This window comes from Barbus barbus, assembly GCF_936440315.1.
Source record: "Barbus barbus genome assembly, chromosome: 31".
Classification (NCBI taxonomy): Eukaryota; Metazoa; Chordata; class Actinopteri; order Cypriniformes; family Cyprinidae; genus Barbus; species Barbus barbus.
In genome coordinates, this window is record NC_136759.1 from 20,226,072 (window position 1) to 20,237,379 (window position 11,308).

General features: G+C 35.3%; 1 protein-coding gene across 1 annotated transcript in view; it reads left to right on the plus strand.

Annotated features, from left to right (window-relative positions):
- Nucleotides 1-4,340, plus strand: part of LOC306851032 (leucine-rich repeat and fibronectin type III domain-containing protein 1-like protein) — a gene marked incomplete at both ends in the record, with an annotated part of 50,668 nt that extends 46,328 nt beyond the window's left edge. Inside the window, one exon of the mRNA XM_079387076.1 lies at nt 4,294-4,340. Coding sequence (XP_079243202.1) covers nt 4,294-4,340 — 47 coding nt within the window. The remainder of the gene's footprint in view (nt 1-4,293) is intronic.
- Nucleotides 4,341-11,308: the final 6,968 nt, after the last annotated feature.

Below are 11,308 nucleotides of genomic sequence, written 5' to 3' on the forward strand. Positions count from 1 at the left end.
AGATAACGGGAAAACTAAACCTAATGATTTTTGAATTTTGAACTTGATTCGACTCGGCTTGAGCCAAGGATTCAGAGGTAAAAATAATTTAAATTTTGTGGTTTACGGTTCAAAAGTTATTAACTTAAAAAATTGTGAAATTCTGGACAAGTGGTGGCGCTAGAGAGTTTGAGTTAGAGACTCCAAATTTGGTGTGGTTACTATTGATAGTATCAGCTATCAGTGTGCCAAGTTACTGTGCCCCCCACTTTCCATCCTCTCCCCTTCTTGCTGAACGTGATCGATTTCGAAAGCAAAGGTGAAACATAAGAAAGCGATTGCACACATACTTTCATAGGGATTATGTAATCCCTATGAAAGTAAAGCAAGGTACAGTCTTTACCCCATCTGAAAGCTTGAAGTTTCTACTTTTAAATGAACGAATTCAAATCGAAAACGAATGTTCTGATTATGTAATCCGTATGAAACTAAAACGAGGTGCAGTCTTTGCTGTATCTGAGCTCATTATATGCAGTCACCTGCTCGCAAACGCCCACACCTAGATACAAAAAAAATATATAAGAATAGATAAATCAAGATTCATCTAATTTTCATCATTTTTGAAAGACGACTAAACTATTCTATGTTTGACTCGAATTTAAATTATAAAGAGTTTAATTTATATTAAAGCTTATAGGGATTTTAAGATGTAGCCTAATTAGCGATTTGAATAATTAAGTTACTTATTGAGTAACTAAGTTTCTTTTCAGACAGCATAATTACTAAAGTAATTTAAACACAATATTGATGATATAATTAGTAACTGTAATTATTTACTTTTTGAAAGTAACTTACCCAACACTGGCTATGTCCAAAGTCTGATAGACCAAAGTCTTTCTTTTACCTTACTGATAACCATCATAATTATATAGGTGGCACAATAAAACATCACATGATGAGTTAATAAGTGGCATATCCATAATTTATGGTCAATATATATATATATAGTATATATAAACACATGCACACATGGTCATAAAACAAAGACACCAGGTAACGCACATGACATAAATAAAATAATGCAATAAACATTAACTAAATAACAAAAACTGTAACAAAACACCCCAATGTACATACTGGTAACACAATATTGTTTAAATCATCTAAATAAAATATGGTGTGTCATGCATGGATGTCTGGGATTGTCATTTTACTATTTTTCACTGTAATCATATAGTAATTCATAGTTTTTACTTTAAAAAAAGTATTTTACAGTAAAATTGCAACACATATGCTATAGTAACTAACAGTTAAGCAATTTTTAAAATATGTTTGTCATTTAAAAATGATAAAAAGTGTATGCAGTACAGAATAAAATACTATGCACATACATGCTCTTTCATGCACAAATGAAACAAATCAATGTCTTGGTGTTATAAAATGATTAGAGTTCATATGGAGTTTACCTGTCTCTTTCTCTCTTTCGGAAAGTGATGTCGCCGTCGTGTGCGTCATTTGCATGACAGACTGCTGTTTTATTAAAGAGCCTCTGTGATTTACGCATGAGTGTCATTCACCGTTTGCCCCTGGGTTTGCGCAAAATTCATTGAAAGACTCCTTTATTTGATATCTAATGGACAGGCTGGATTTAATTGCATAATCAATAGTGCTGACGAGAAACAAGGTGTGGAGATATAACTCATAATGAAAGCTATAATGGCAGCCAAACCAAGTAATAAGATTCTCTGAGTGCTGAAAGCCATCCTCGGTTTCTGATATAGAAGATTGAATGTGTTTACTCTAAAGATTTCATCTAGGAGTTCAGTGTAGAACTTCAGTTTAATTTATGCATGGAATAGTCTTGCGAGCTTGTTTTAGAGATGTTTTTGGGAATCTCTTATGGTCACCAAGGCTGCATTTTTTGAATGCCGTCGAAGGTACAGTAAATTATTATTATTATTATTATTATTTAAAATTACTGTGTTCTTTATTTTAATGTATTTTTTAAATGCAATTTATTTATGTGATGCAAATAATTTTCTGCAGCCATTATTTTAGTTTAGTTTAGATTAGTTTAGTTTGTATCCATCCATCCATCCATCCATCTTTACTCAATAATATACATATATTATCTTACTGACCTCACACTTTTGTACAGTGCATATTTGAATACACTGGTATAAACATTTTTAAAAGTAAGAGAAGCTTCAGGGCAAATGAAAATAACAATTTCTGACTTAATTGTCATGAATTATGAACAGATTTTGGGGCGAGCGTTTATATGGCTGAAAGATCAGGCTTTTATGACACAATGCAATTGTAGTTTGAAGTTTACTTATCTTCTTTCTTTACTTGAAATAGTCCTCTCACCGGAACAACAGGCATGTCTTTTCTCTTTGTTTTTATTCCCATATTTCTTAAGTAGTCTGTTTACGTTGCCACACTCACCTAACAAGATTAAACACCGGAACGATTCTGCTTTTCCTGCCTACGAGAAGAGAAAACGTCTGAGATTAAAAACAGAAACTTCACTTAATATGCAAATGCCCAGAGCTGTTGATCTTAGCTGTGTTTGAATGTTCTTGGTTGTGTGTTCAGTCTACTGTCACGTCTTCGTTGTCATTTAGAGCCGCGAGGCTCCAGACAGATCCATCTCGGAGCCCACATGCGGTGAGAAACATCCAGTATCTGTCTCATCGCTTGGCTGGAACATATGGCTGCTCTAGAGGCCAAATCCATGTCGATGCATTTTCTTTTGTCAGGAACGAGCTAAAAATAAATCAGTTGTGACATATTTAGATCAATATTGATGGCCGTTCATTTAGGTTTTGATGGGAGACTGATTGTAGTGTTTGCTGAAACAGGACGTGGATGGAGGTCTTTGTCCAGGTGTTGAAGGTGGTCTCTGCGAACGCATCTGACAATAGCAGAACAGGGATGGGGTCGAGTCACTGGCAGACATGTTGTCTAATCCCGGCTGCTTTCATGGTCTCACAAGCTTTCCAAAGAGCTTGGCGGCACCATTTGCTACTCCTGCCAACAAATTAACATTTATATCAGCTCTTCTCCCATCCAAAGGGTCCAGAAGCCCAAAGAGAAGACCACCATCATAGATTTGAGAGGATGCCAGCACTGCTGTTCATTCCTTTTGTTCCTTTATGCATATAAGATCAATGTAATGTTAGATGTCACAATCACCACTTATGAAAGCCAATTTCACTCGTTCCCTCTGGTCTTTGAACACTTCAGGCTATAAAGGAAGGAACCGGGTTGAGTGTAAAGTAAACTCAGTACACAGCAATTGTGGCATAATGTTGATCACCGCATAACGTTTTTAGACTATGCCCTTTCATTTTTGTGTATTTATTTTGTAGTTGTTAAAGTAAAGGGAACAGTCACAGTTATCCACAGTGTATTGTGGAGTAATTGTTAAAAGTGAATAAAACAATATTTGTTATATTGGTGGATTGTATACATAAATATAATTTACAAAATTAATTAATTTAATGCTAAAACTGTTGTCTCAAAAGTTTGGGGTGAGTGAAAATAATTTTTTTAAAGACAATTAAAACTTTTTTCCGCAAAAAAGTTATTTTACGTTTTTCCTTTCAAAGTTATTTTGAACTTCAAAATATTAAGCAGCACAAGTGTTTGCATAGACAGACAGACAGACAGACAGACAGACAGACAGACAGACAGACAGACAGACAGACAGACAGACAGACAGATAGATAGATAGATAGATAGATAGATAGATAGATAGATAGATAGATAGATAGATAGATAGACAGACAGACAGAGAACAATAGATGGAAAAACAGAGCAATAGAATGATAGATGGATACACAGAACAGTAAATGGATAGATAGAACAATATAGAATGATGAATGGACAAATAGAATGATAGATGGATAGTTTAAACAGTAGATAGAATGATATCACAATATATAGATAAAGAGAATGACAGATAGAATGATAGATGATAGAACAATGGAGTGATAGATGGATAGACAACAATAGATGGATATTTAGAGCAATATAACATGATAGAATAATATATAGAATGATAGATGGATAGATAGACACCAACCCTCCACGACTGCTCTATATACTTCTGTACAAGTAAATAGCTGTTATTATGCCACAAACGCTGTCTACAGAGCTTAAACTGTATTGAACCGGATCATTCTTCTGAATTGTATATGTTAGCTCCTCGATGACTAGGCAGGACCTGCAGTCTTTACTTATCTCTTTAGAAGCGTCACGCCTTCTGCCAAAGAGTCTGATCTTGTTTCTACCTGTTGTTTTCTCTAGATATTCATCATCCTCCACCCATTCAATCATGCAAACTGCACCAGTGAGCGGAAACTCAGATGGGACAAAATAAACAGCATATCTGTGCTTTCTGCACTTTCATCAATCTGCCCTTCTGCGTCTCCTCCTGCATCTCCTCCGGCTTTATAGTGTCAGTCGTGACCCTCTCGTCCAGTGAGAACTCAAACCTAAAGGACTCAAAGCAACAAACAGACGGCAGCAGAAGCAGCAACAGTCCCGAATGGGAGCACAAGTATACCTGTTAATTTGAGTTGTTTGGTCACTTTTTATTTTGCCATTTTCTTTTGTAACTGTACATAAATCAATTTAAGATCTTATAGTTTTGTACATGTAATTTTTATGGTGTGTGATTATTTTTTTTTTTTTAATAAAATAAAAGACTGGCTCAATTCTAATGGGTATGTTTTAGCAAGTGACGTTCGTTTCTGGAATTTCTTGTGAATTGATTGACACTCCCGACAGGTAGTTTCTTTTCACTTTATAAACAAAAAAGTTGTAGACTGTACAATTATCACTATACATACAATAATTATTTTCACTTGGGCTAAATGTGTCAAAGGTGTATCTTATTTCAAGAAAATTATTCATTAGCATTCCCATTTATAATAATAAGAATTTATGGCATGACCCCACCAGAGGTACATGACCTGTTTGCTACAAGACACTCAGTTTGAGACCCAATTACCAGCTGAGCTACAAATGTCATAAAACTAATAACTAATTATACTGACAACAAAATATCCCTTTAAAAAAATTCATTACATGTATTTTTAAACATATATTTAATATTAATTTTGTATTACTTATTAAACATATTTGATTACATTAAACATTTTTGACATTTTTACACACATTTAAATATATGATTAATATATCAAATTATAAATATTTAATATTATGATATATATATAAAACATATACTTTCTTATTATAAAACAAAGCAACACATTTAAATTGTATCATATATTTCTTTAAATATTATTATTTTACTAAATGATAATATTGTAAAATAAGAGAAAATATTTGTAAATATTTGTAAATTGTAAAAAAATAAACCTTGTAAATAATAAATATGTGTAATATATACTAATTTACATTATACATTTATTATATATTATATTATGCAATGTTATAAAATGTTTACTATATATATATATATATATATATATATATATATATATATATATATATATATATATATATATACTGCCCTCCAAAAGTTTGGAAACACCCCTGGCAAAGTGTGGTTTTGGACGATATCAGAGCATAAATATTTATCGTTTTTTGGTGCAAATACATTAAGGTAACTGGACATTATCATTGTCAAAGTCAGACATGCCCCTTTGCCAGCTGTGATGCCTGGTTACTGGTTTAAACTTGGCCCAGGTTTTTAAAAGATGTTTGGGTCAGCACACCTTAATACTGTAGCTTCAGCAATTGATTGCCAATTCAAAGTCAATGTTTGAATAAACTGACAGCTCGGATGCCCAGATTATGCAGAGCTGTAATAGCTGCTAATGGTGGATATTTAGATGAATAAAAAATTTTAGTTTTTTCTATGTATAAACTGTTTATGTAATAAAATATGGTTTCACATTTTCTGTTATCACTTATCAATGCAAAATCATCACAAATGAAAAAGGATTCGTGCCAATATTGTCCAAAATCCTACTTTTCTAGGGTGTTTCAGTTAGGGGTGTCTGGTGTGCAAAAACAAAGACCACGACAAAGGAATACAAAAGGAGTTCTTTTAAATAAATCACTGACTGAGAAGGGCACAACCAAACTTAAATCCAAAATAATAGCAGACAAAGCAACATGTGAGAACACAGGCTTTAAATACTAAACGTAATCATGGGGAAACAAATACAGGTGAGGAGCTAATTAACTAATCAGGGCAACTAAGGAAAACTAGGTCAGCGGAAGACATGGCAAAACACAACTAACAGAACATCATGTAACAGTTTCCAAACTTTTGGACTTTTGTCTGAATATATAGACGTAAATCTGAATATATAAATGTAAATCTGAATATACAGTTATAATTCTGAATATATACATGTAAATATGAATATATAGTTATAAGTTTCAATATATAAATATAAATTGTGAATATATAGAAGTAAATCTGAATATATAGTTATAAGCCTGAATATATAAATGTAAATCTGAATATATAGTTATAATTCTGAATATATACATGTAAATATGAATATTCAGATCAGATGACGCTCAGGCCTACAGCATATCCAGGGCTAACCTGAAGAGGGGCATCAAGAAGGCCAAGCACTGCTACAAGCTAAAGGTAGAGGAGCATTTTTCCAACTCTGACCCCCGGCGCATGTGGCAGGGCATCCAGGTCATCAGTGACTACAAGCCATGCAACTCCACTCCAACGGTCACAGACGTCTCCTTCCTTAACGAGCTAAATGACTTTTATGCTCGCTTTGACAACAACAACAAGGAGACAGCCACCAAGATCACACTCTCAGGAGACCATCAGACCCTCAAACTCACCTCCACAGATGTCTGCACAGCATTGAGCCGGATCAACGCATACAAGGCTGCTGGCCCCGACGGCATTCCTGGACGTGTGCTCAGGACATGTGCAGAGCAGCTCGCAGGGGTCTTCACAGACATTTTCAACCTGTCACTCACCCAAGCAATGGTGCCAACATGCTTTAAGTCGACATCCATTGTGCCAGTGCCGAAACACTCCTCCCCAACGTGCCTGAATGACTACCGCCCCGTAGCACTCACACCCATTGTTATGAAGTGCTTTGAGCGACTGGTCCTGGCACACCTCAAGAACTGCCTCCCACCCACACTGGACCCACACCAATTTGCCTATAGAAGCAATAGAAGCACTGAGGATGCAGTAGGCACAGTACTGCACTCGGTACTCACACACCTGGAAAACAACAACACATATGCACGGATATTATTTGTTGATTTCAGCTCAGCATTCAACACCGTCATTCCCTCCAAGCTGACCACTAAACTTGGAGACTTGGGTGTTAACACCTCCCTTTGCAGCTGGATTATGGACTTTCTGACCAACAGACCTCAGCATGTTAGGTCAGGCCTCACCTGCTCCACCACCATCACACTCAACACCGGCGTACCACAGGGCTGTGTGCTGAGCCCATTTCTCTACTCCCTCTACACCCATGACTGCAGGCCTGTGCATGGATCCAACTCCATCATCAAGTTTGCTGACGACACCACAGTGATTGGCCTCATCAGAGACAACGATGAGACTGCCTACAGGGAGGAGGTACAGCACCTGGCTGCATGGTGTGCTGACAATAGCCTGCTCCTCAACACCAGCAAGACAAAGGAACTCATTGTGGACTTCAGGAAGAAGAAAAGTGGAACGCATGACCCCATCCACATTAACGGGATGGTTGTTGAACGTGTCTCCAGCTTCAAGTTCCTGGGAACCCACATCTCGGAGGACCTGACCTGGACCACCAACACATCCAACCTAGTCAAGAAGGCTCACCAACGCCTCTTCTTCCTTAGGACACTGAAGAAGAACCACCTGTCTCCAATCATCCAGCGGAACTTCTACCGGTGTGCAATTGAAAGCATCCTGACCAACTGCATCACAGTCTGGTATGGGAACTGCTCAGCTGCTGACCGCAAGGCACTACAGAGGGTGGTGAAAACCGCCCAACGCATCACAGGGACACCACTCCCTGCCATTGAGGACGTCCAGAGAAAACGCTGTTTACGTCGAGCTCGCGGCATTCTTAAGGACTCCTCTCACCCTGACCATAGACTGTTTAACTTGCTGCCCTCTGGGAGGCGCTTCAGGAGCCTCCGATCAAGGACAAGCAGACTCAGGAACAGCTTTTTCCCTACAGCTGTTTCCCTACTAAACTCTGCCCAATGATACCCCCCTCACACACCACTACAAACTCTTCACCCCTCCCCATCATTAAATCGATTAAAAAAACGAAACAAAAAAACAACCAATCTACACTGATTACTATGTACTGTAAATTTTTATTTCTATGCACTTTCAATGTTCATTGCACTAGTGTTTATATATCTTAATTTATAGCTTATTCATATCCATTTGTAATTATTTTCATAGTTTTTGCTCATAGTGTACATACATTTACTGCACAACCCATCTGTATAGTATGTTCATATCACCCATCTGTATATCATACTGATAGTATTTAAAAACTTGTAAATTATGTCCATAGTACTACTGTACATACATTTACTGCACAACCCATCTGTATAGTATGTTCATATCACCCATCTGTATATCATACTGATAGTATTTACAAACTTGTAAATTATGTCCATAGTACTACTGCCTTATCTGTATATTTCTGTACATATGTAACATATTGTAGGCACTGTATATCCTGTACCTCTGCTTATTGCACTTCTGGTTAGATGCTAACTGCATTTCGTTGCCTTGTACCTTACATGTGCAATGACAATAAAGTTGAATCTAATCTAATCTAATCTAATATATAGTTATAAGTTTCAATATATAAATATAAATTGTGAATATATAGAAGTAAATCTGAATATATAGTTATAAGCCTGAATATATAAATGTTAATCTGAATATATAGTTATAATTCTGAATATATACACATGTAAATATGAATATATAGTTATAAGTTTCAATATATAAATATAAATTGTGAATATATAGAAGTAAATCTGAATATATAGTTATAAGCCTGAATATATAAATGTAAATCTGAATAAATAGTTATAAGTCTGAATATATAAATGTAAATTGTGAATATATAGATGTAAATCTGAATATATGGTTATAATTCTGAATATATGAATGTACATCTGAAAATATGTTTATAAATATATAAACAAAAACATTTGTACATATATGATGTAAATATATAACACAGAGAAATTATGTGTTCATTGTATATTATGATATATTATATTATAAAATACATTTATAATTAATATTATATTGTATTATTTTATATTTACATGCATATAACTATTCATGTATTATTATTATTATTATTTGTACACACACACTAATAATGCACACACACACCCACAGTAATATATTAATATTTTAATCTACTAATAAAACATTAAAATATATATTATTATTATTATTATAGTCTGAATTTTATCTTATGAATACACAGCTACATTTGAATTATTGACATCATCAGAAAATAAATGAAGTGTCCAGTTTGCCCTACTTCTAAGTTTTAAGAAATGAGATCTCCATTTCTCGCTTTCACCGAAACACACCATTGTGATGTCATAAGGTTGGCGCCTCCCAAGGATCCTGCTGAACACTGCCCTTCTATTAGAAATGACAGCTGAATGATTTCATCTACATTATGCCATAGTTAATGTTTTATCTCTGATGCAAGTGGTAGCTATTTTTTTCTCAATACATCTAGAGGGATAAATGGGAAAAGTGAGAGGCCATCTTGCCACAGTAAATGCTGCCTTGGTTGTATAATATATTGTGTTCTGGGACGCCCACCATCAACAGACGTGCTGCATTCATTACATCCAATTTCCCTTAACTCAGACATAGACATTTTAGTCTTAAAAGTCAATTCTTTCTTCCGACAAAACTTGCACTTTAGAGTTCAGACGCATCTTTTTTAGTCTACCTGACATAAATTGTCCATTAGCGACTGAGTGGCTGAATATGGTCAACCTTATGCACCCCTGTCTCCGTACGTCTGGAAATCTCACTCCATTTGTATTTCTCGGCACAGAATCTAGAGACATGTAATGTCACAACCTACTCAAAGGTGTTTCTGCAAAACATCCTCACACTCCTACGCCGCACAATCACTCAGGGGAAACCTCACTTTGTCAAACCATATGGCCAATTTCCAGGGCAGTATTTCTAGACCCAGTCATGGATTAAACTCCCCAGCGGAGGAATATTCTACTGTGCAAAAAAAAACCTAAAACAAACTGCATCTAATCTGTGTCCAGGACACATTACGCATAGAAACAATGATTTGTTCCTTACAGAAAATGAGCATGATGAACTGTTTGTTTATTTCATATAGCGGTCAAGTCAATGGCTCTGTTCCAAATCCTACTGAGCTGCCTTGCTGTCTGCCAGTACATACTGTAGGCTGCTGCATAAACCTTTGTGTGTCAGACAGTTAGCACTCCTCTTCAGTTAGCATCCTAGCATATGTATCTTATCATTTCTGCCATCAGTCATTATAATATTTTTTTAATTGACACTTTGCATTTTCATGAATGAAGATATCTTAATGATAAAAGAAAGCATTGCCAGAATGAACTTTCATATGTTGAGTGAAAACAAATCCAAAATGGCGTATTTGTGCCATATTTGTGTTTGTTATGTATTGCTGTGCTTATTAGAGCATTGTGCTCTGCTTTGTGACTGACAGGCTGATCATTAGCTACATGCTAACATCACTTGTGGTTACAATCAAGTCTCCAATGTGGAGTTACTGCATGTAGAGTGTTTCATATCTGTTGCTTTCCAGGAGGTTTCATCTAGGTAAGGATGCTGAAAAAATAGCTCTCTTTTTGAAGTGCTTAGTTGTACTAGATGTGCACTTGTAGTGAACTTCAAATCTTAAAAGTACATTTCTGAACACTGAAGACACAGTACTATAAAGAAGCACAACACATGTTGATGTGTTGACTAAAACACTACAGTGCATGTAAAGTAGTTTCAGTAGAAATGGCAATCAAGTTTAAATACATGACAGTTTCAATATGAATGGCATTAAAGTATATTTTAGTTTACTAGAAATGCCTGTCAGTGCATTCAGTATTTCAAGTGTAATAAAAGTAATTATGAAATTACATGTACAGTATTACATATAAAGTCCTCCTCAAGTGGGTCAAAACAAAACCTTGGAAGTTCATATAACTGCATTTAATATTAATTTTAAATTATAATACAGTTTTATTAAAAAAAATGAGTGTCTAAAATCATTACATTGAGTTCACACTTAAGAATGTTATTTTC